Source organism: Neoarius graeffei, chromosome 14, assembly GCF_027579695.1.
Source record: "Neoarius graeffei isolate fNeoGra1 chromosome 14, fNeoGra1.pri, whole genome shotgun sequence".
NCBI lineage: Eukaryota > Metazoa > Chordata > Actinopteri > Siluriformes > Ariidae > Neoarius > Neoarius graeffei.
The window spans coordinates 39,079,186-39,105,822 of NC_083582.1; the positions used below are offsets into that span (position 1 = coordinate 39,079,186).

At 44.3% G+C, this 26,637-nt stretch overlaps 1 protein-coding gene across 1 annotated transcript in view; it reads left to right on the plus strand.

Moving 5' to 3' along the window:
• Positions 1–7,170: 7,170 nt before the first annotated feature.
• The window catches only part of spag9b (sperm associated antigen 9b), a 146,665-nt gene continuing 127,198 nt past the window's right edge, over positions 7,171–26,637 (plus strand). The window contains exon 1 of the mRNA XM_060939628.1: positions 7,171–7,816. Coding sequence (XP_060795611.1) covers positions 7,517–7,816 — 300 coding nt within the window. The 5' untranslated portion in view covers positions 7,171–7,516. The remainder of the gene's footprint in view (positions 7,817–26,637) is intronic.

Here is a 26,637-nt window from a genome sequence, read left to right on the forward strand (position 1 = left end):
ACAACAACCGGGTGGCACGGTGGTGTAAGTGGTTAGCACGGTCGCCTCACAGCAAGAAGGTTCTGGGTTCGAACCCAGTGGCCTTTCTGTGTGGAGTTTGCATGTTCTTCCCGTGTCCGCGTGGGTTTCCAAAGACATGCGGTTAGGTTAATATGGGACAGCCTTGGGCTGAGGTGCCCTTGAGTGAGGCACCTAACTCCCAGCTGCTCCCTGGGTGCTGTTAGCATGGCTGCCCACTGCTCTGTGTGCATGTGTGTGTTCACTGCTTCAGATGGGTTAAATGCAGAGAGGAATTTTACAAGTGTGTGATGAATAAAAGTTGTGCTTTCTTTCTGAACCCCAGACCTGACTAATCCTCTTGTGGATGAATAGGCAAGTCCATCCAGCCACACTCCAAAATCTAGTGGAAAGCCTTTCTAAAGGAGTGGAGCTACAAAATGGGGACTAAATCTGGATGGTGTCTGCAAACTTTTTGCTGCATAGTGTCACATTTAGACATTTTTTTAAATGGGGGAAAAAAGAGTTTTATGTATTTCAGTCAGTCAGATTCAATGCCTGAACTGATAATCACATCAGTTTTGCTTTGGCTGATCAGACGCAAGGTACACCACCACTCTTGCCTGACCGGTTGGGGGTTCGGTGCCTTGCTCAAGGGCACTTAAGGTCCAGGCAATCAAACCAGCAACCTTTTGGTCCCAAAGCTGTTTGTCTAACCATTAGACCATGGCTTCTCCCAAAGTATTGAGAGATGATTAATACTATAGCATGTTAGCATGGCTGCCCACTGCTCCGGGTACGTGTGTGTGCTCATTGCTCATGTGTGTGTTCACTGCTTCAGATGGGTTAAATGCAGAGAGGAATTTCACAAGTGTGTGATGAATAAAGTTCATTTCTATAATGAATGGACTATCCATACCAGTGGGTCTTGCAATCAAACTGTGTAACTTCTTGACTGTTTCACAAGCTCGTCCAAACCAGATCATTCACTTATCCGTGTGATTTTAGTCCAGATTATTAGAAGATAAGCAGTTTTTTTTTTTGCCATTAAACAGAGTACATTTTTTTATTTTTAGAAAGTTAGGCTAATTTGTAAGAACATAGAAAAAACCCTACAACTTTCCTAGTCATTTTTAATTTACAACCAATGAAGATACATTACATTATTTACACATTACCATGATATCTAAGGCATAATTAACAAAATTTACAACAATTTAAATAAGTTTTTAAGTGCCCTTGAGCAAGGCACCAAACCCCCAACCGGTCCGGCAAGAGTGGTGGTGTACCTTGTGTCTGATGTGATTATCAGTTCAGGCATTGAACCTGACTGACTGAAATACATAAAGCTCTTTTTTTCCCATTTAAAAAAAATGTCTAAATGTGACACTATGCGGCAAAAAGTTTGCAGACACCATCCAGATTTAGTCCCCATTTTGTATTATAATAAGCTCCACTCCTTTAGAAAGGCTTTCCACTAGATTTTGGAGTGTGGCTGGATGGACTTGCCTATTCATCCACAAGAGGATTAGTCAGGTCTGGGGTTCAGAAAGAAAGCACAACTTTCACTCATCACACACTTGTAAAATTCCTCTCTGCATTTAACCCATCTGAAGCAGTGAACACACACATGCACACAGAGCAGTGGGTAGCCATGCTAACAGCACCCGGGGAGCAGCTGGGAGTTAGGTGCCTCGCTCAAGGGCACCTCAGCCCAAGGAGGTCCCATATTGACCTAACCGCATGTCTTTGGAAACCCACACAGACACGCGGAGAACATGCAAACTCCACACAGAAAGGCCACTGGGTTCGAACCCAGAACCTTCTTGCTGTGAGGCGACCGTGCTAACCACTTACACCACCGTGCTGCCCGGTTGTTGTTCAGTAGGGTTGATGATGTCAGGGCTCTGTACAGGACACTCAAGTTCTTCTTGTGTGTGTGTGTGTGTGTGTGTGTATATATATATATATATATATATATATATATATATATATATATATATATACACACACACACACACACACACACAAAACCCCGATTCCAAAAAAGTTGGGACAAAGTACAAATTGTAAATAAAAACGGAATGCAATGATGTGGAAGTTTCAAAATTCCATATTTTATTCAGAATAGAACATAGATGACATATCAAATGTTTAAACTGAGAAAATGTATCATTTAAAGAGAAAAATTAGGTGATTTTAAATTTCATGACAACAACACATCTCAAAGTTGGGACAAGGCCATGTTTACCACTGTGAGACATCCCCTTTTCTCTTTACAACAGTCTGTAAACGTCTGGGGACTGAGGAGACAAGTTGCTCAAGTTTAGGGATAGGAATGTTAACCCATTCTTGTCTAATGTAGGATTCTAGTTGCTCAACTGTCTTATGTCTTTTTTTGTCGTATCTCCCGTTTTATGATGCGCCAAATGTTTTCTATGGGTGAAAGATCTGGACTGCAGGCTGGCCAGTTCAGTACCCGGACCCTTCTTCTACGCAGCCATGATGCTGTAATTGATGCAGTATGTGGTTTGGCATCGTCATGTTGGAAAATGCAAGGTCTTCCCTGAAAGAGACGTCGTCTGGATGGGAGCATATGTTGCTCTAGAACCTGGATATACCTTTCAGCATTGATGGTGTCTTTCCAGATGTGTAAGCTGCCCATGCCACACGCACTAATGCAACCCCATACCATCAGAGATGCAGGCTTCTGAACTGAGGGCTGATAACTTGGGTCGTCCTTCTCCTCTTTAGTCCGAATGACACGGCGTCCCTGATTTCCATAAAGAACTTCAAATTTTGATTCGTCTGACCACAGAGCAGCTTTCCACTTTGCCACAGTCCATTTTAAATGAGCCTTGGCCCAGAGAAGACGTCTGCGCTTCTGGATCATGTTTAGATACGGCTTCTTCTTTGAACTATAGAGTTTTAGCTGGCGACGGTGGCTGGCACGGTGAATTGTGTTCACAGATAATGTTCTCTGGAAATATTCCTGAGCCCATTTTGTGATTTCCAATACAGAAGTATGCCTGTATGTGATGCAGTGCCGTCTAAGGGCCCGAAGATCACGGGCACCTGGTATGGTTTTCCGGCCTTGACCCTTACGCACAGAGATTCTTCCAGATTCTCTGAATCTTTTGATGATATTATGCACTGTAGATGATGATATGTTCAAACTCTTTGCAATTTTACACTGTCGAACTCCTTTCTGATGTTGCTCCACTATTTGTCGGCGCAGAATTAGGGGGATTGGTGATCCTCTTCCCATCTTTACTTCTGAGAGCCGCTGCCACTCCAAGATGCTCTTTTTATACCCAGTCATGTTAATGACCTATTGCCAATTGACCTAATGAGTTGCAATTTGGTCCTCCAGCTGTTCCTTTTTTGTACCTTTAACTTTTCCAGCCTCTTATTGCCCCTGTCCCAACTTTTTTGAGATGTGTTACTGTCATGAAATTTCAAATGAGCCAACATTTGCCATGAAATTTCAAAATGTCCCACTTTCAACATTTGATATGTTGTCTATGTTCTATTGTGAATACAATATCAGTTTTTGAGATTTGTAAATTATTGCATTCCGTTTTTATTTACAATTTGTACTTTGTCCCAAATATTTTGGAATCGGGGTTGTATGTGTGTCTGTGTGTGTGTATACACTACCGTTCAAAAGTTTGGGGTCACTTTGAAATCTCACTCGTTTATTTATATCGGTTGTTCAGTGCGAGAGTTTTATCAGCGGTTTGAAGGTTTTAATGGGCTACACTTTCAGGAAGTAGTTTCGGAGCACACGCTTGACTACAGAAGACGGAAAGTACTCTTCTTTGGTGTTCTGCCTGACGGCAGGTCCGTCAAAGTTTCTAGGCAAGGATTACAGTCGTGGTTTCCCTTTGCTTTCTTCTGACTATTACAGAGGTTTTCTCCTCTCAACCATTCATACCTATGGGAGAACATGCAAACTCCACACAGAAAGGCTCGAAAGTCAGCCACTAGGCTCGAACCCAGAACCTTCTTGCTGTGAGGTGACAGTGCTAACCACTATACCACTGTGCCACCATGGAAAGTACTAGATACACTACCGTTCAAAAGTTTGGGGTCACTTTGAAATTTCCTTATTTTTGAAAGAAAAGCACTGTTCTTTTCAATGAAGATCATTTTAAACTAATCAGAAATCCACTCTATACATTGCTAATGTGGTAAATGACTATTCTAGCTGCAAATGTCTGGTTTTTGGTGCAATATCTACATAGGTGGGTGGCACGGTGGTGTAGTGGTTAGCGCTGTCGCCTCACAGCAAGAAGGTCCGGGTTCGAGCCCCGTGGCCGGCGAGGGCCTTTCTGTGTGGAGTTTGCATGTTCTCCCCGTGTCCGCGTGGGTTTCCTCCGGGTGCTCCGGTTTCCCCCACAGTCCAAAGACATGCAGGTTAGGTTAACTGGTGACTCTAAATTGACCGTAGGTGTGAATGTGAGTGTGAATGGTTGTCTGTGTCTATGCGTCAGCCCTGTGATGACCTGGCGACTTGTCCAGGGTGTACCCCGTCTTTCACCCGTAGTCAGCTGGGATAGGCTCCAGCTTGCCTGCGACCCTGTAGAGCAGGATAAAGCGGCTAGAGATGATGAGAATGAGATCTCCATAGGTGTATAGAGGCCCATTTCCAGCAACTATCACTCCAGTGTTCTAATGGTACAATGTGTTTGCTCATTGCCTCAGAAGGCTAATGGATGATTAGAAAAACCTTGTACAATCATGTTAGCACAGCTGAAAACAGTTGAGCTCTTTAGAGAAGCTATAAAACTGACCTTCCTTTGAGCAGATTGAGTTTCTGGAGCATCACATTTGTGGGGTCGATTAAATGCTCAAAATGGCCAGAAAAATGTCTTGACTATATTTTCTATTCATTTTACAACTTAAGGGCCCCATACACGTTCAAAAAAGTTGTCAAAATTTTGTATCAAAATTTTGATACAAAGTTTGATCGTGTGTAGGGTGTTTTGATGTCAAAAATTTGATGTCAAAATTTTGAACCCAAATTTTGACATATCAGATTACTTTGATATTTTTTGAAGAGTCGTCAAATTATTGATGCGTGTGTGTGGGGCTTGTCTTTCCAATTGCTTGCGGAGACGTTGCAGTCAGGAATTTCAAGTCTTCAAAAGAATTTCCAGATGCCAGGTACCTCAGTGTGATGGACAAGCGTTCACTTGGTGGTATAGATGAACGCATCACAGCGTCTTCTTTCAATATCAATGGCTTGACAAGGTCCAATAATTCATCGAAGGATGGGGCATCCATCCTAAGGAAATTACGGAAGTCCTCTGGTTCTTTGAGACGAAGTTCTCTGAGGAGGTTGACGTGACCGTACGTTCGCCGTTTCAAAAACCAGTCTTTCGACCATTTCCGTCGATGCCGAGGCGGTTCATTGTCCAAAGCGAACACAAGTGCTACGGCCACTGCTGCGTCCATGTCAAAGTTTTTGACAATACTGAATTTTTGATAGAAAAAACATTGAATCGTGTGTGGACATTTTACATCAAAATTTTGCATCAAAATTTTGATACAAAATTTTGACGACTTTTTTGAACGTGTATGGGGCCCTTTATAGTGGTAAATAAAAGTGTGACTTTTCATGGAAAATCAAATCAAATCAAGTTTATTTGTACAGCGCTTTTAACAATAAACATGGTTGCAAAGCAGCTTTACAGAATTTGAACGACTTAAAACATGAGCTAATTTTATCCCTAATCTATCCCCAATGAGCAAGCCTGTGGCGACAGTGGCAAGGAAAAACTCCCTCAGATGACATGAGGAAGAAACCTCGAGAGGAACCAGACTCAAACGGGAACCCATCCTCATTTGGGCAACAACAGACAGCCTGACTATAATATTAACAGTTTTAACAGGTATAACCCTCAACTGTCCTCATGGGGCCGTCCTTCACAGGAGCGGTGCGATAAAACTCCGACCAGACACAGGGCACCAGGATGGATCAAGCAGGTCCGAGGGGCAGAAGAGGCCAGCATCTCAATCCCAGGATCAACATGTAACTCAGAGGGATAGATGGGGGGGGGAAGAAGAAAACACGTTGTTAGGTATGCCCTAAAAATCTCATCTCATTATCTCTAGCCACTTTATCCTTCTACAGGGTCGCAGGCAAGCTGGAGCCTATCCCAGCTGACTACGGGCGAAAGGCGGGGTACACCCTGGACAAGTCGTCAGGTCATCACAGGGCTGACACATAGACACAGACAACCATTCACACTCACAGTCAATTTAGAGTCACCAGTTAACCTAACCTGCATGTCTTTGGACTGTGGGGGAAACCGGAGCACCCGGAGGAAACCCACGCGGACACGGGGAGAACATGCAAACTCCACACAGAAAGGCCCTCGCCGGCCACAGGGCTCGAACCCAGGACCTTCTTGCTGTGAGGCGACAGCGCTAACCACTACACCACCGTGCCGCCCTGCCCTAAAAATGACAAGTATTAAATCTGCGTGGTAGGCTCGCAGAGACGAGAGTCTTTACATCAGGCATAACACACAATGGCATGTTCATCTCATCTCATTATCTCTAGCCGCTTTATCCTTCTACAGGGTCGCAGGCAAGCTGGAGCCTATCCCAGCTGACTACGGGCGAAAGGCGGGGTACACCCTGGACAAGTCGCCAGGTCATCACAGGGCTGACACATAGACACAGACAACCATTCACACTCACATTCACACCTACGGTCAATTTAGAGTCACCAGTTAACCTAACCTGCATGTCTTTGGACTGTGGGGGAAACCGGAGCACCCGGAGGAAACCCACGCGGACACGGGGAGAACATGCAAACTCCGCACAGAAAGGCCCTCGCCGGCCCCGGGGCTTGAACCCAGGACCTTCTTGCTGTGAGGCGACAGCGCTAACCACTACACCACCGTGCCGCCCCACAATGGCATGTTAATATGGTAAAATATATCATGACCTGCTCTGGCTGGATGCTTGATTGGGTGATGGGAGCACACTCCTCAGGAAAACACAAAATTGTCTGGGTGACCCCAAACTTTTGAACGGTAGTGTATGTACACAGTATACTGTATGGTGAGAGGAAAGGCTTTCGGATGTTTATGATAATGAGCTCAGTGACAGATCCCATATTTCCCGCCCATCCTACTTTTAGAACGTGACGTCACGCAGCGACGCTCCAGTCCACAACAACTCTTGAGGACTTTAGTTGGGAACAAGTGGAGAATGTGAGGCTTCACTTTACCGACAGTCTGTGAAGAACCTGCCTCTGAGGCAGCCAAGTGACTCGGTTTATCCTACTTTTACTTCCAGTCCTTTTTCCTAAAGTTACTCGGAGGCAGTTTTGCCTGGAAAGCGGCTGTGAACGCCTCAGCGCTGGCCGGGCGCCGGAGTGGCTAACCCGCGCGCTAGCTATCTGTCTGTCTGTCTGAAGTAGTTAGCTCGCTAACAACAATGCTAGCTAGCTAAGCCAAGCCAAGCCAAGCCAAGCCAACGAAAGAAACGACCGAAGAGGAAAATGGAGTTGGAGGACGGAGTGCTGTATCAGGAGGACTCGGGAAGTTCCTCCATGATGTCGGAGAGGGTGTCCGGCTTGGCGAGCTCCATCTACCGCGAGTTCGAGCGCTTGATCGGAAAGTACGACGAGGACGTGGTGAAGGAGCTGATGCCGCTCGTGGTGGCCGTGCTGGAGAACCTGGACTCGGTGTTCGCGGAGAACCAGGAGCACGAAGTGGAGCTGGAGCTGCTGAAAGAGGACAACGAGCAGCTCATCACTCAGTACGAGCGGGAGAAGGCGCTGCGGAAAGGCGTCGAGGAGGTGCGTGGTTTGTTTCAGGCGCCTTTCAGAGGGAAACTCCACACACAGCAACACCACTTAGACCAGGGGTGCACAAACTTTTTTCTTCTTCTTCTTCCCCCCAGTTTAGAGGCATCTCTTCCACTTCCAGTGTATCTCCTTATAAACAGGACTCCCTAAAGTGAATGACGCATGAAATGGAATGATGAATGACAGGTAGTAAATTTGAACAATAAATGGTCCCTTGTCATTCAGATTCTTACAAATGGAATAACGATTGAAATCTTTAGTTTTAGACCTCCCTAGGATAAGATAAGTGGGTGCTTGGTGGCATATCAGCTTTTACAAATGGAATGATAAGGTTTCTAGGGGCGGCATGGTGGTGTAGTGGTTAGCGCTGTCGCCTCACAGCAAGAAGGTCCGGGTTCGAGCCCCGGGGCCGGCGAGGGCCTTTCTGTGTGGAGTTTGCATGTTCTCCCCGTGTCCGCGTGGGTTTCCTCCGGGTGCTCCGGTTTCCCCCACAGTCCAAAGACATGCAGGTTAGGTTAACTGGTGACTCTAAATTGAGCGTAGGTGTGAATGTGAGTGTGAATGGTTGTCTGTGTCTATGTGTCAGTCCTGTGATGACCTGGCGACTTGTCCAGGGTGTACCCCGCCTTTCGCCCGTAGTCAGCTGGGATAGGCTCCAGCTTGCCTGCGACCCTGTAGAAGGATAAAGCGGCTAGAGATAATGAGATAAGATGAGATGAAGGTTTCTAGGTGGAATGACATACTTTGAGGCAATGTTATCAGTGATATCAAATTAACAAATGGAATGACATTGTTTCTAGGGTTAGGGTTAGGTTATAGGTGATATCACTGATAACATTGCCTCAAAGTATGTCATTCCACCTAAAAACACTGTCATTCCATTTGTAAAAGGGGATATCACTGATAACATTAGCTTAAAGTATGTCATTCCACTTAGAAACGCTGTCATTCCATTTGTAAAAGGGGATATCACTGATAACACAACCTAAAAGTATGTCATTCCACTTAGAAACAATGTCATTCCATTTCATGAGCTGAAAGCATGTCATTCCACCTACATTTCAATCGTTATTCCATTTATAAGAATCTGAATGACAAGGGACCATTTATTGTTCAAATCACAAGCTGTCATTCGTCATTCCATTTCATGTGTCATTCACTTTAGGGAGTCCCTTATAAACGCTTTAATAATGTATGAACAGCTGTTCCTTTTCTGCACATTACACATTCTTCATCATCATCATCATCATCCAGTATGTCTTGAACCACTCGCAACCCCCTCCAAAAAAATTGTGAAAAGATTCTAATAATAATAATAATAATAATAATAATACAGGTAGTCGTCGACTTACGACTGCGTTTGGTTACGACTGACCAGTCGTAAACCGATCTGGTCGTAAGTCGGCCTATGTTAAATGAACGTAAGTATATTGTGATGTGTAATGATATTGTAATCATCTTAAAGTCTTATTTTATCAACATTTTTCTTATTTCATTACCTTGGCTCATTATTTGGTTTAAGTCTAACACTGCATACTACACTGCGTTCAGTACAATTCGTTTAATATGTGCAAAACAAAAAATATGAAATACAGGTGTGAAAAATAGAAAACATTTTAGTTTGAAACATACCAAAATACAAATGTAAAACATGGCAAAATACAAAACTTAGTGACCGCTGGCATCACTGGTGCTTGGCTGTGGGTCGTCTACGTCATCATCAGCTGTTGCAGCGCTCGGGCTGGCGGGAGCATTTGCTCGTTTCATAAACCAGGAGCTGGGGCGGAAACTGTATGACGGAGCGCGAGAGAGACTGCGCGTGTGCCTGGAGCTGGGGCGGAAACTGTTGTACACGGCGAGAAGCGCTGCCGGGAGCTGGGGCGGAAACTGTCGTACGCTCAGCTAGCTCAGCTGGGAAACACTTGCCAGTCATAACCAGACGGTCGTAAAGTCGATCGGTCGTAAGTTGCATAGGTCGTAAGTCGATGACTACCTGTACTATGTATTTGGAGCATATAAACAAAGTCTCTATGCTCTTACAAAAAGAAAATAGAAGGAAATTAAAACATTACCACACCAATAAATTATGAAAAAAGTAAATATATGTATTTAAATAAATAAAAAATTTTTCCCACAGTCCAAATCCTGTGCTCTGATTGGCTGGCGAGCGGGTCCCTATCCTACAGTACGGACCCCAATTACGGACCTCTGGCGACTCGCTCGTTCACAACAACAACAAACATAGTAGCATTTTTTTGTCAACGTTTATCTTTTTTTTTTTTTAAATAAGATATTTACTTATAAGATTATCAAAAATCTTGTAAATTTTTGCCAGCATTTCTCAGGAGAACAGCATTAATTTTACAGCATGGATAGCGATAACGACAGTGTTCACAGCGAAAGCGAGTTTTACTACCCTGAGGAAGAAGAAATAAAAGAAAACATTTCAGGAGAAAGCTAAAACCTGTAATTTGCTAACGCCGCGCAAAAACATGGTTGAATCCTGAATGACTCAATTTTGTATAAATAGGGGACTGCATAGGCGGCAAAATGTAGTTTTCTTCCTGCCATGGAAGTGCACTTGTATACTGAGGAGGAAGCAATTTGCATTACAGCCGTGAATGAGGATTCAAAATGGCGGCTCGGCTCGGTTTTCCCTTTCGGGCGCTCTCGTTTTCTGTTAGAATTTGGTAAAGAAAAAAATAAATATTATTTACCAGCTTAAGGTCGTCCGTATGGTGAAATACCGTGACCTCTGCCTCGGTCAGTACTTTCAAGACCTCGGTCACGGTATTTCACAATACGGACCTCCCAGCTGGTAAATAACATGTATGTATTTAACCTCCTAAGACCCAAGCTGTTTTTTTTACATGCATTTTTTATTTCTTTTTGCTATTTGGGCTTATTAGAACCTGATTAGAATAAAAACTAAGCATCATCTTTGATAAGATGTACTTTCTGAGAAAAAGTATGTCCACATATGTGGATTCTTGTTCTGAATTTCTAAAAAGTGCTGTCCACGTATGTGACCGCTAGGCCCTAGGAGGTTAAAAGCAGTTGCAGTCAGTAACTCAAAGTGCAACAAACCAAAAATGTCGCGCCCTAGGTCTCCGAATACAACTGCCTCAAACACCTTAAAACTTTAAATCTATAATACAATACGATATAATATATAACCTTTTAAACCTATAATAATATAATATTTGTAATATTATAAATATAATGATATATTTGTGTCCTGTAAAAGCGTGTCAGTTTCTATTAAAATCCTTATACGTAGCTGTACCTTAACCAGGTAGTGATCCTCCATCAGTGATCCTTATCATCACGGAGATGAGAGAGTATTATTGATTTATTTATTTGGTTAAAATGCAGTACATACAAAATACAGTATGACCATGGCATAAAAACCAGGATTACACCAAAAAAAAAAAAAGTGCGAGCGCTTGTTTCCGTTGTGGTCCCAGAGACCTATCACAGACAGCCATGGTTACTATATTAAGTAGATACCCAAACTATAAGTAGTAATAATAAAGTAATACCAAAAAAAATCAAATATCAATAAATAAAAATAACACTGTTATGGTAACAAAAAGGACATAGCATTAGAGTAAAAAAAAACTAGAATAAATTTACAAGACAACATGACTAGTGAACATTAACACAGACCCCATCCGTCCATCCATCTATCAATCCATTATCTTAAGCCGCTTATCCTGTTCAACAGGGTCGCAGGCAAGCTGGATCCTATCCCAGCTGACTATGGGCGAGAGGCGGGGTACACCCTGGACAAGTCGCCAAGTTATTGTATTGCAGGGCTGACACATAGCCCATGTTTACATTAGACCGTATCAGTGGATCATCAGATTAACGTTTTTAAAACGATTAGCGTGCACACAGCAACACCAATACACGATTTGCGTGCACACAGCAATACCAATACACGGATACGCTCGGCTCCGCAGGCATCCTGCGCTCCAGATCACTCCGCCCTGAACAGCGAGTGCCCTCTGGAGGGTGCGCACTCCGGCCTTGCGCAGCTCACAGAGCACGCGAGTGAAGTGCACAAGCTGTGATTCGGGACTGAGCCGCTGTGTGTGTGATCCCGGCGCATATCACTTACCACTTGCAAGTGGAAGGATGGCAAGCCTAAAGACAATCATAACTACACAATGGGCAGTATTTGCATCAGTATTTGCAGTATTTTCATACTTTTATACTCTTTAATGAAAGGTGATACAAGGCAGAAGTCCGCGCCGTTTTTCAGCAGTCGCGTCACATGACCAACGCCAGCGAATCAGGAAGGTGGATGTCACAGTGACGTTGTCCAATGACGACGCCAGCTAGAGCTCAGCACAGCGTATCCGCGTATTCTGAATGTTTACACAGCACCGGAGCTGACACGATCTGGATTGAATACATGGACGCTGGCGGATTCCCGTTTCCCGACGTTTCCAAGTGGTTTAATGTAAACGGACAGTGCATCCGCGAAGAAAACGAGACAGATACGGTCTAATGTAAACGTAGCCATAGATAAGCAACCATTCACACTCACATTCACACCTACGATCAATTCAGAGCCACTAATTAGCCTAACCTGCATGTCTTTGGACTGTGAAGGAAACCCACGCAGACACGAGGAGAGCATGCAAACTCCACGCAGAAAGACTCTCGTCGGCCACAGGGCTCGAACCCAGGACCTTCTTGCTGTGAGGCGACAGGGCTAACCACTACACCACCATGCTGCCCAGATACCCAATCTATAAATAATAATAAAGTAATAAAAAAAACAATAAATATCAATAAACAAAAATATTTCCTCTGACTGGAAGAATGTGAGGATAGTAGAGAAAATCATTAGGACTTCTCTTCCCTCCATTCAGGACATCGCACCAAGGCGCTACATGTCTCGAGCCAGAAATATCATCAGTGACCCCTCACACCCTCACTATGGACTGTTCTGGCCTCTGGAAAGGGGTTCTGCAGCATTCGGTGCAGGGCCACCAGGTTCTGTAACAGCTTTTCCCCCCAGGTCACCAGACTGATGAAATCTAAACTTCCATTTATAACTTGAACATTTCCTAATTCCACAGGTCACTTTATACTATTGCACTTTTATAATATTTTGCTGCTGCATGATTTAATTTAATTTAATACACTTCATATTGGGGCGGCACGGTGGTGTAGTGGTTAGCACTGTTGCCTCACAGCAAGAAGGTCCGGGTTCGAGCCCCGTGGCCGGCGAGGGCCTTTCTGTGTGGAGTTTGCATGTTCTCCCCGTGTCCGTGTGGGTTTCCTCCGGGTGCTCCGGTTTCCCCCACAGTCCAAAGACATGCAGGTTAGGTTAACTGGTGACTCTAAATTGACCGTAGGTGTGAATGGGAGTGTGAACGGTTGTCTGTGTCTATGTGTCAGCCCTGTGATGACCTGGCGACTTGTCCAGGGTGTACCCCGCCTTTCACCCGTAGTCAGCTGGGATAGGCTCCAGCTTGCCTGCAACCCTGTAGAACAGGATAAAGCAGCTAGAGATAATGAGATGAGATGAGACACTTCATATTTAATTCTGTGCTGAGCCAAACTGCAACGGAATTTTGTTCGGTGTACACTTGTTGGATACTGAATGACAAAGGTTGTCTAATACTGTTATGATAACAAAAAGGACATGGCACCAGAGTAAAAAAAAAAAAAAAACTAGAATAAATTTACAAGAAGAAAACATGACGAGTGAACATTAACACAGACCACAATGGAAGCTAATAGTAAACAAGTGTTTCTCTCCTGGTGTGATATCTGATTAAAATAATGATTTATTTATTTATTTATTTTTTAAACCGCTTTCTTAAAATTAGACAGATCTTGTATGTAGTGTAACTCTGAAGGAATACTGTTCCATGCCTGAATACCAGTGTAAAGGAAACTAGATTTACCAAGAGCTAGAGTGGCGACTACAATTACCGACACCTTAAAGTGCATATTCTGGACCAATTTCGTTTTTTTTTTTTTTAATATGAAAGTATGTCCCTTTACACACTCATCCAGAAGGGTAATTTTGCACAAGGCCATCTGTCTACAGCAGAAAAAAATAAAATAACAAAACGCGTCTGTAAAAATCCCAGTGGAGGCTGGAGCCAGATTCGTGACATCACCTGCGGAAGCGCCAGCAGGCTGCGCGAGCTTTGCACGGTTTCAGTGCACAGCCTGTGTAGACCAAGCGCTCCCATTTCTCTCTCATTGTCCGGTCTTTTGGGAAACGATGAGTACTAATCCCATCAAGATTGGTGTTGCTACACCCTCCTACGATACATCTGTTAACCATTTTAATAATTACGCGATAACGTTGAAGAAATTTGCAGAAAACCACCAGGTCGTTTTCTCATAAACAAACCAGCACTGACATAGGATTCAGAAGGAGGTGTCCCGCACGCGACGTCACGAAAATCAATGTTTGCCAGGAAATCCAACTGGCAAGTTTTTTCAGAGGCGGACCAATTCGCCTCAAATGGCTCGATTTTCAACTGAATTTTTCTGGTATTGCGCAAGGTAAAAAAAAAATTGCAGAGAATGCAGAATGTTACAGATATTTGACCAAAGTTTGATATAAAATAGGAGAATTACATTGATCTTGCTCCTGAATTTACCCGTGATATGCACTTTAACGATCTTTTGGTCGGTGCAAAAGTAGAAAAGACTTTTTTTTCAGTCCCTAAACTGCGCATGAAGAATTACTCAAACTTCCACTGGAAAAAGATGAGTTGATTCCTGATTACTTAGCGTATCAGATCACGTGACACTGTTCCATAATTATCGACACCTTTGTCCACAGTTATCGACATTCAGATGATTATTTATTAAGAAAAAAAAACAGTATGTGGTATTGGGTTAACAAAGCATAGTTGAGTTATTTAAAATTTGTTTTACATAGACTTGTATGTAGTCCAAAATGTCTTTTATGTAAATTATATCGATGTCTGTCAGTGCTTGCGTAAATGAGGAAGTAATGTTTGTAAACAAATGAACTGAATGTTGAACCTGTTAGAAACTTTTTGTTCCACTTTCTAATGCCGCTTTTCCACTACAAACGCGGCTGAGTCGGGCTGAGCCGTGCCGTGCTGAGTCGAGCTGAGTGGGGCTGTTGGAGTTGCATTTCGGCTACAACCGCGCTGAACCGTGCTGGCTGGAAGTGGGTGGACACATTGGGTGGAGTTAGCGAAAGTGGGTGGACGTCACGTGATGTCGTTAAGCAGCGCAAACAGTGACATCAGTGATCTTTTAAGCGGTAGTCTCACGACCCGGAGAGTAAACAATAAACATGGAGGACATGGAGTCGTTAGTGTTGCTGGTCTTGGTGCTGTGGCTTGTTGTCACCGACAGCGCAGACAGATACTGGCAAGAGCGTATAGATGAGGTGAGGCACATAAGGCTTCAGAAATTCTCGTAATTCGTAATTCTTCTTCTTCCGGGTTTGCGGTGTTTACAGATCCCAGCGCGCTCGCGGGGCGTGTGTGGGCATGTGAGGACACTCCTCCTCACCAATCAGTGCACAGGGGAGTGTCTGCTCACGCCCCCAACCTCACTCGGCACGGCTTGGCTCGCTTCAGCCCCACTCCAAAACCGTGCGAGTTTTAGGGGCTAAGCAGGGCTGAAACGAGCTGAGTCGTGCTGGTTTTTGGTAGTCGAAACGCGAGCCGTGTCGGGCTGAAGTGAGCTGAAGCGAGCTGAAGTGAGCTGAAAAAGGGTAGTGGAAAAGGGCCATAAGTATTTTCATAGATCACATTTTGTTAATCATTTGTTGTTGTTTGTATTTAATTTCTAGTTTTGTCGTTTACCAATAAACGGCAACTGACATTGTAACCGCATGAAAATCCAGGTCAAAGGTCGCATGTCATTTCTTGAACCAAAAAATAAAATGACTCCTGATATTGTAATATGTGGTAGATATTTATAACACACTGCAAAAAAAAAAAAATTCTGACTATTTAAAGCATGTAATTTAAAAAAAAAAAAAAAAAATATATATATATAATATAATATGCTCAGAATTTAATTCTGATCTAATTCTATTTATCGCAATAGGATTCCAAATACTCTATAATCATTCCATTCTGTTATGAATTAGAAAAAAAATTATAAATCGCAGCACTTTTTTATTTAAATTTTTTTTTAAAGTACTTCATCTACTTCAACAATGTTACACAAAGCTCGATCCATAACAGTTGTAAATGTCCCTTAATTCCACAGCGTGTCGATAATGGTGGACGCCAGTGAAAGTGATCACTATTATCGACACCTCACGTGACTTCTCAAACGCACGTTTAGATACAAAATGGCGGCTGTCAAATGAAAGCGTAAGAAACAAAATAGGTTTCGACAAGGAGATCATGAAATATCGGTGAAATTTGATAAAGTAAAAACATGTCCATGATCTTTCCACCATGCTTACCTGCGATGATTGATTGATTGATAGATAGATAACGTCCGGGTTTTCCTCAAATTGCTGATCGTGCTAAAAAAAAAAAATTCCGTCTCTGGTAACAAGCTGTGTCATCAGACAAGCTCAAAGGGCGAGGAAGGTCTTCCAGTTGATTTAATTAACCAATAATAACTGTTGTAATTGAAACTCACCTTTTGTAAAATAGTTTTTTATTGGTAAATCTGAAAAGGCGTCGATAAGTCGTTCTAGCTCGGCGAACTCCTTCCTTGATTGTATAAGTCTTTTCGCTTGCTCATTTGATTTTCCAAGCAGTTTTGATATTCTGATCCATGGATCTCGATAATGGCTCCTGGTTGGTTTGGCAAGCATCATTTTCTTTGTAATAGATCTACGCTCAGCTCCACGTACATGAGCGGTATATTTAAGATATTGTGCATCAATGAAGCTGCTCAGAGTTTGTGTACCAACAGTCTTCCTGATTTGCTCATTGTTCTACGCGTAGCTATAATCTGCATCAGTACCTTCGTTTTCCTCTCGTATATTATTTCGCTTCCAACCGCTTCTCGCCATGCTTCTCAAACACTGGGTCCAACACACTTCAAGCTTCCTCTTTTGTTTCTCAGTCGAGTACCATGCTCGTGTCCCGTACATTCACTTTGAATGCACAAAACTTTCTATAATAGTTTGCGACTAGTGTGCATAGTTATGGTTTTATCGGTTAGAACATTGTGGAATTTGGTAAACGTCGCCATTGCTCGTTCGATACGATAACTGGTGAAGCACGATGCTTTATCGTTACCGATAACTTAGCTGTAGTCTGTAAATTGCTGAACGTTCTCTATTGCTTCATCTCCAACACTAACGAGAATTTTTTTCGAGCAAGTTCATCGTTGTTCAACACCTGCATCTTTTTTTTTTTTTTGAAATGATATTGTTAACCTAAACCCATTGCGCACACTGTTGATTATTGCAAGTAGGTTCTCAGCCTCAGGAGCAGATTTGCAGAAGAGGACTACATCATCCATGTAGAGTATCGATCTGATGATTTCTATTCCTCCTAGTTTTCCTCTTTCTTCTCTATTGTCTATTCGTATACCAGTGTGGGATATTGTATACAGATAACCAGAAAAACACCCCACCCTCCTGGGTAGGCTTGATCGATCTCATGAGCAACAACTGTTCGTGCATAATCAAAGTAATAATTAAAGAGGCGTGGTGATTCTTGGCCTCCCTGCCTGCATCCAATGAGCACATCAGACTTTGATTTTGAGCCACGTATCGAAGCAGCTGTTCCTTCGTACATTTTTTTTTTTTTTTTTTTTGGTAATATTTCTTTGAGGTGTTTTGCTCCAGTATGTAATTTCAGTATGCGAAATAGAAAGCCTCTTGGGACGTCATCATATGCTGCCATCAGGTCTATTATTGTCTCCCCGTATTTCTCAATGATGTTTTTGATGATGATCAAGTCAAGTTTATTCGTATAGCGCTTTTAACAATAAACATTGTCGCAAAGCAGCTTTACAGAATTTGAACGACTTAAAACATGAGCTAATTTTATCCCTAATCTATCCCCAATGAGCGTGACGGTGGCAAGGAGAAACTCCCTCAGGTGACATGAGGAAGAAACCTCGAGAGGAACCAGACTCAAAAGGGAACCCATCCTCATTTGGGCAACAACAGACAACATGACTATAACCTTAACAGTCCTAACATAAAGTCAGCTTCGTTGATGCTATAAACCCCCCACCGATGGAAACCCGAGCGCAAAACCGTTCACGACAACCATAGTCCCAAAGTCAGCAAGTCAACCGCAGTCCCCAGCCACAAAAGCACCACTGCAAGAGTTCAGAGTGTCCTCCAGGCGCGACCCCCAACTGTCCACATGGGGCCGTCCTCCACAGGAGCGATGCAATGAGACTCCAACCAGACACAGGGCACCAGGATGGATCAGGCAGGTCCGAGGAGCACAAGGGGTCAGCATCTCGATCCCAGGACCGACATGTAATTCAGAGGGACAGATTGGGGGGGAGAGGAAGAAAAAAAAAACACAGGTTGTTAGGTATGCCCAGTGTCACCTGAATAAGTAGGAACAGTATACATATTGCACTGAGTACAAGCAGAGACTCTGGCAACTAACTATGACAGCATAACTAAAAGGGGAGAGCCAGAAGGTAACGCAGGCATGAGGGAGCCCTGGGACATAAAGCAGCAGCTACTACACCGTCAACAAACTCGAGTGAGCAGGCGAGTTGTATGATGATAATGGTTGTACTTGTCCTTGATCTTTTCGAATCTGAAATGATCAACAAGCTCACTTTCAGTCAGCACTTTCTCCTGGTCCGGGTGGATCCAAAGCCTATCCCGGGAACACTGTGTGTTACACCCAGAATAGGACACCAGTCCATCGCAGGGGACCATGCGCACACGCATTCACACACTCGTTAATACCAGAGGAGAGATTTAGGGCGTATTCACACCTACATTGTTTGGTCTGGACCAAACGACTAAACGAACCAAATTTCCCTTGGTCCGGACCTTTTGGGTTGGTCTGAATACAAACCACCGAACTCTGGTCCGGACCAAACAAGCGGACCGAGACCGAGCTGCAAGGTCGGACTCGGTCCGGACCAAAGGAACCCTGGTGCGGATCTTTTGGAGGTGTGAAAGCAGACCGGACCTAATCTGACAGTTTTGCTTTTTTGTACCTCGGGAGCTTCCGTCGTTTGTCGAGCATTATGGGAAACAGAGTCTTGACACTCCACCGTAAAGTGCAAACACTGTTTCGGTTGTCAAGGGAACCTTACAACAGTCGTTCAGTCATTCAGACCAGTGGTAGGCTAGACTACAGAGTACAAAAAATGAGTAGGGGGCAAACGTGGGCCGAGGAAGAAACGCGTACCCTTGTGGATATATGGGCAGATGTCCACATATCTGAGCTTTTGGAGAGAACACACAAAAATGGCGACGTGTTTGCTGTATTCAGTGAGAAAATGAAGGAGAAGGGGTTCACGCGCTCCCCAGAACAATGTCGGCTAAAAGTGAAGAAACTCCGTCAGACCTACATTAAAATCAGGGACATTCTTTCAAAAAGTGTCGGTACTAGCGACGCAAAAAAGAAATTCATCTATTACGATGGATAAGGCGAATATCCCGACACATACCTCCTCCGTCTTGCGTGAAGAGCCAGAACTGTCACAACATGATGTGCGCTCATCAGCGCTATCCTCCGTAGCCGCCTTGCCCTTTGAAGTCGTCGTTGATAAATTACTTGTACAACAGCATAGTAATCGCACAGTTGTGAAAACAGTAAAAACTGGAAAAAACATATAGCTTTGATGACATTAAAAAGAATAACAGCACGGAAAGCCTCCATGACTACTTTTGAACTTAACGCTTTGTGCGCGTGTCGTCTCTGACCAATAGCTGAACGACCTCAGGGCGCGTGGCTTTGTTGACAGATTTTGGTCCGCTTACTAAAATGTACAGTGTGAAAGCGAACCGCACCAAAATGAAAAAATAAAAAAAACATTTGGTTCGGACCAAAGCGAGTGAACTATCGAACTATCCTGGTCTGAATACACCCTTAGAGTACCGAATCCACCCCTACGGATGCAGGGACATCATGTACAGATCTTCCACACAGACCAGGAACCCGAGCTCAAGATCTAACCAGGGATCCTGGAGCTGTGAGGTGCCACAGTGCTGCTTAAAAGACACGTATTAAGGTGAATTCAAGTTAGTCGACTATAATAACTAAATGATTCCTGTAACAATTTTAATACTTGATGATCTCCAGCACTGCTACATGGTTGGATATAACAGTAAAAATAGCAGACTGTATCACTTTCTCCAGGCCGTATTTGGATGACTGAAAACTCTTGCTCTCTCTCAGTGCCTTGTTTCAAACTCCGACTCGATGTTGGCGTGAGTCTTCTTTTACAGCTGCTTCCAGGTGTTTGGAAATATAGGATTACGCTTGAACATAGCACAGCAGTCAGCTGTTTAAACCAAATCGCATTACTCTTATTCGGCTGTTTACCAGGCTTGTATTCAGACTTGTCAAACGTATTCGTTGTGATACTGAAAGTGAAAACACCAAGTTTAACATTTCAAAGAGTTTTAGCTCGAACTTTTAATATTAAAAGCACCTACTGCTGGGAAAAGCCTACCGATATTTTATCTTTCATGATGGTTTTTTTAGCCAGTAATGATTAAGAAAGTCTGTGATTCCCAGTAACCTACATTACTGTGTAAAAGTCTTAGGCACATGTAAAGAAATGCTGTCGACCAAAAATGGCTTAAAAACAAGAAGACAGTCATCGATATCCCACGCCGTATATGGGCAATTCCATGTAAATGTCAACCTCACCATGCAAAAATAAAGCAACATGTAATACATCAAAACCACTCCCAGAGATCTCACCTAGGCCTGTATTTTACAGATGTGAATAAGTTGAACCAATTTGTAACCAACCAACCTAATATGTCACTATCAGTCTTTCTTTCTTATAATGTAAACCCCAAGCTAAAATCAACTTTGATCATGTACAATTCTATATTATTGCCACAAGCCACAGAAATGTATGCTAAAATCCACAAAACAGCAAAACAATAGCCATCCTAAATATTATTTAAGAACTTTGATAGTAGTGCTCAGACTGGGGACTCCATTGTGTTACTGGGGGACTTCAATGCTCACGTGGGAGATGACAGTGACACCTGGAGGGGCGTGGTTGGGAGGAACGGCCTCCCCGATCTGAACCCGAGTGGTGTTTTGTTATTGGACTTCTGTGCTAGTCACGGTTTGTCCATAACGAACACCATGTTCGAGCATAGGGGTGTCCATAAGTGCACGTGGCACCAGGACACCTTAGGTCGGAGGTCAATGATAGACTTTGTAGTCGTTTCATCTGATCTCCGGCCCTATGTCTTGGACACTCGGGTGAAGAGAGGGGCTGAGCTGTCAACTGATCACCACCTGGTGGTGAGTTGGATCCGCTGGCGGAGGAGGAAGCTGGACAGACCTGGCAGGCCCAAACGTATGGTGAGGGTCTGCTGGGAACGTCTGGCCGAGCACTCTGTCGGGGAGGTCTTTAACTCCCACCTCCGGGAGAGCTTTTCCCAGCTTCCGAGGGAGGCGGGGGACATTGAGTCTGAGTGGACCATGTTCTCTACCTCCATTGTGGACGCAGCTGTTCAGAGCTGTGGCCGCAAGGTCTCCGGTGCCTGTCGTGGCGGCAATCCCCGAACCCGGTGGTGGACACCGGAAGTAAGGGATGCCGTCAAGCTGAAGAAGGAGTCCTATCGGGCCATGTTAACCTCCAGGACTCCTGAGGCAGCTGACGGGTATCGGCAGGCCAGGCGTGCTGCAGCTCGGGCAGTTGCGGAGGCAAAAACTCGGAACTGGGAGGAGTTCGGGGAGGCCATGGAGAAGGACTATCGGTCGGCCTCGAAGAAATTCTGGCAAACCGTCCGACGCCTCAGGAGGGGGAAGCAGTACTCTGCCAACACTGTTTACAGTGCGGGTGGGGAGCTGTTGACCTCGACTGGGGACATTGTCGGGCGGTGGAAGGAATACTTTGAGGATCTCCTCAATCCCACCGTCATGTCTTCCACTGAGGAGACTGAGGCTGATGACTCAGAGGTGGACTCGTCCATTACCCAAGCCGAAGTCACTGAGGTGGTTTGCAAGCTCCTCGGTGGCAAGGCACCGGGGGTGGATGAGATCCGCCCTGAGTATCTCAAGTCTCTGGATGTTGTGGGGCTGTCTTGGTTGACACGCCTCTGCAACATCGCGTGGCGGTCAGGGACAGTGCCTCTGGAGTGGCAGACTGGGGTGGTGGTCCCTCTTTTTAAGAAAGGGGACCGGAGAGTGTGCCCCAATTATAGGGGAATCACACTTCTCAGCCTCCCAGGGAAGGTTTACTCCAGGGTACTGGAGAGGAGAATTCGACCAATAGTCGAACCTCGGATCCAGGAGGAACAATGCGGTTTTCGTCCTGGTCGCGGAACACTGGACCAGCTCTATACCCTTCATAGGGTGCTCGAGGGTTCATGGGAGTTTGCCCAACCAGTCCACATGTGCTTTGTGGATCTGGAGAAGGCATTCGACCGTGTCCCCCGTAGTATTCTGTGGGGGGTGCTTCGGGAGTATGGGGTTCGGGGCTCTTTGCTAAGGGCTGTCCGGTCCCTGTACGAACGGAGCAGGAGTCTGGTTCGCATTGCCGGCAGTAAGTCAGACCTGTTCCCAGTGCATGTTGGACTCCGGCAGGGCTGCCCTTTGTCACCGGTTCTGTTCATAATTTTTATGGACAGAATTTCTAGGCGCAGCCAGGGGCCAGAAGGAATCCTGTTTGGGAACCACAGGATTTCATCTCTGCTTTTTGCGGATGATGTTGTCCTGTTGGCTTCTTCAAACCAGGACCTTCAGCATGCACTGGGGCGGTTTGCAGCCGAGTGTGAAGCGGCTGGGATGAGAATCAGCACCTCCAAGTCCGAGGTCATGGTTCTCGACCGGAAAAGGGTGGCTTGCCCTCTCCAGGTTGGTGGAGAAGTTCTGCCTCAAGTGGAGGAGTTTAAGTATCTCGGGATCTTGTTCACGAGTGAGGGAAGGATGGAGCGTGAGATCGACAGGCGGATCGGTGCAGCCTCCGCAGTGATGCGGTCGCTTTACCGGTCCGTTGTGGTGAAGAAGGAGCTGAGCCAAAAGGCGAAGCTCTCAATTTACCGGTCGATCTACGTTCCGACTCTCACCTATGGTCATGAGCTTTGGGTAATGACCGAAAGGACAAGATCGCGGATACAAGCGGCCGAAATGAGTTTCCTTCGCAGGGTGGCTGGGCGCTCCCTTAGAGATAGGGTGAGAAGCACAGTCACTCGGGAGGAGCTCGGAGTAGAGCCGCTGCTGCTCCACATCGAGAGGAATCAGCTGAGGTGGCTCGGGCATCTTTTTCGGATGCCTCCTGGACGCCTCCCTGGGGAGGTGTTCCAGGCATGTCCCCCCGGGAGGAGGCCCCGGGGAAGACCCAGGACACGCTGGAGGGACTATGTCTCTCGGCTGGCCTGGGAACGCCTCGGTGTTCTTCCCGAGGAGCTGGCCGAGGTGTCTGGGGAAAGGGAAGTTTGGGCTTCCCTGCTTAGACTGCTGCCTCCGCGACCCGGCCCCGGATAAAGCGGAAGAAGACGAGACGAGAACTTTGATAGTTTTAGCTGATATTTAGAGAGTTTTTCAAAGGGTTATGGTGGTTAAATTGCTGATTTTCTAAACATATGCCATGTCTATTTCAGACGCGTCACATCCATAACGGAATTTCGTCACATCCATAACGCTGACTTTTCCTTCCGAAACTCTGCATGAAATCCAAAATATTTTAAACAAAGATTTTTTTAATATTCACCTTGGACCCCTCTATCAAATGGATATCTCCATTTCGACATTAGGTTTACAATTTCACAGAGTTTGATAAAAATGTACAGTCACCTAAGAAAAGTGATACTTTTTCTGTCACATCCATAACGCATCTTTTATTGGCATTTTCTGGCATGCCCTAGATGTACTATGGGAATTGTTCTTGTTCTATCACTTCTCCAGTACGGTACAGCCTTAAAATATGCAACACCTGTTTAAATACTGGGAGACAATAAAACATGCACTGGGTCATTTGTTGCCATTTTGAGTTCAAGTGTCACGTCCATAACGCTGGAATTGCTCATATACAGAGTTTCAAGATATTCTTCGTCACATTTTTTCAAGTTCTGCTACAGCAGGGGTTTTCAAAGTGTGGGAGAGTCAGCCCCCCTCAGAGAGCAAATAAACAACAACGCCCCCCCTTACAATTTTTGCTGTTGCTATACTTAAAGTGCTGATGACACGTTTTTGACATCTTTGGCGATGTTTTATAACATTAAAAAGTAATTCCCGATCCATATATGAATTCACGAAGGCGCCTATTTTACAAGTTATGATGATAAACGCGGCTATTTGGGCAAATTTGACGGGGCTGCAGCACCCAGGAGACGAATGAGGAGGAGGAGCTATATGACGTCAGCGAAAGAACCTTCCTCCTAACTTACCAGTTTGTTGTTGATGCGACAGGTGTTCAGTTTATCATTATTAGTATTATTATTTATACATTATTATACATTATTATTTTGCCTTCGCGTTGTGTTGCCGGCTTTTGCTCCAAAACCCACAAGGATGGAGTAAGTTTATTCAAGTTTCCCAGAGATCCCGAGCTGCATGCGAAGTGGGTGAAGCAAGTCAGGCGCACTCGTGACAAGTGGGAGCCCTCACCAACATCCGTCCTGTGCTCTGAACACTTCGATTTGGATTGTTTTGACACCCTTCCCAGCTTAAAAGAATCTCTTGGGTGTGCAGTTCAGCACAAACGTGTGCTGCTACCATCAGCAGTGCCTACAGTATTCCGGAGGGGGTCTACTAGTAGCTATGCCGGATCCAGCAGTCGCCTGGGACAAGGCGACTCCTCCAAAGACAGTCCTCCTGTCAGAACATGTGTTGAGAAACGACATAAGATAAAGGTACGTAGAGCTATAGAGTGCTCCGACATGATGCTAAAAATAGTAACCATGCGGTCTGCGCGGCCATCTTGGCAGTGACTAGCTCCAGAGCGCTCATAGAGTACACATCATAGAGTACACATTCATGATAATCATAAATGTAATCATAAAGTCGGCGTGATATCAGTCATGTATTTGCTTGTGAAAGCTTGCGGCTTTCATGTAGCTGCCGCCTAGCAACAAGAGGCAAAGGGTAAAGAGGGTAGGCTATCATAGATTCTATTCGGAAGAGATCAACACATGATTGCTTAAAAATTAGGTATTTTAACAATTTGCATCTGTTTTGTGATTATCGTGACACTTGTGTGTTATATAGAACTGTATGTCTTATCAGCACATCGAGGATCTTCCACCGGAGGCTTTAGCAAGTACTCGTAGCAACACTACACTTTACCCTTTGCCATGCGTTGTTAGGGAACGGTAGCAAGTACCCCGATGACCGACTTCAAGAATATGTAGAAAAAATTTAGAAATTATACTTTCCAAAAGTCATTTGAGCTTAGTGTATTGCATTTCCATTTATATTGTAGGTTCTTGCTGATGTTTTTGCGGAGAATGACGCAGCTGCTGAATCATAAGCTGCAGAGTTTGTATGTACTAGTTGTGAACATTCACATTATCAATCTCATTTATTTAAAATCAGATAAAATCATGCCATCATGATCACTGCTTAAAGTACCAGTATTTGGTTGTTCTTTTGTTCAGAGGAAGAGCTAGCACTAGAGAGTTCACCGGTGTTTTCATGCGCCATTTCCATTGAGTAGAACAGCCAGTGAACCGCAGCGTGTTCTTCCGCTGACGTCACAGCATGGCCGCGAGCCACGGACCCAGTTTTCTTGGGCTGTGCAATTAAAAGTTGGATATTCGCGTAACAACAGCTTCTTTTCACGCAATTATAACAGAAATCTAACGTTTGCCATGTTGTATAGTTTATTTAAGAAATTGCATAGAGTCATGTTCGTGTCATCAGACCTTTAATGTTCCATTCGTATTTTAAAAAATGGTTGTTGTACACATTTTTTTTTCTTTCACATATTTTAAACATCTGTGCTTTTTGAAAACATTTTTTTACACATTTTAAACATCTGCTTTTTTTTAAAACATCTTGTTTTACACATTTTAAACATCTGTGCTTTTTTAAAAAACCTCTTTTACACATTTTAAACATCTGTGCTTTTTAAAAATTTATTTTTAACACATTTTAAACATCTGCGCTTTTTTTTTTAAAAACATCTTGTTTTACACATTTTAAACATCTCATAGCATCGTTAGCTAGCACCTCTTGGCAGACAACACACTGTGGCAGTGGAGCATCTTCAGATCCAGTCCATGAAAATCCAAACTTTAAATAATCGTGGTCATACTTCCTTCTTTTTTTGCTTGGCCCAGACTCTGTCTTCTCACTCACTGTAGCTTTAGGTACTAAAAATCGATCCATTTTGTCTCTGGCAAAGGCTAGCTGAAGTTCGCTAAATGTCCGCAGCGGTAACTTATTCTGGTTTATTTTTCCTCACGTTGCGCCCCCCCCCGAAGAACTCTGGCGCCCCCTAGGGGAGGCGCGCCCCACACTTTGAAAAGCCCTGTGCTACAGGAAACCAACCCTACCTCTTTACACTGACCTCAGCAGCCCATGGCATAAACCCACTGGCCCTTTGGTCCAGGTGAGCTAAGAATTAAAATTTCTCACATTTCTTAGTATGAAAAGGCACATCTGCATCACCTTGTTAATATGTATACCAAGTTTCAAATCCGTATCATGAATAGTTTTGGATATACAGTGGTGCTTGAAAGTTTGTGAACCCTT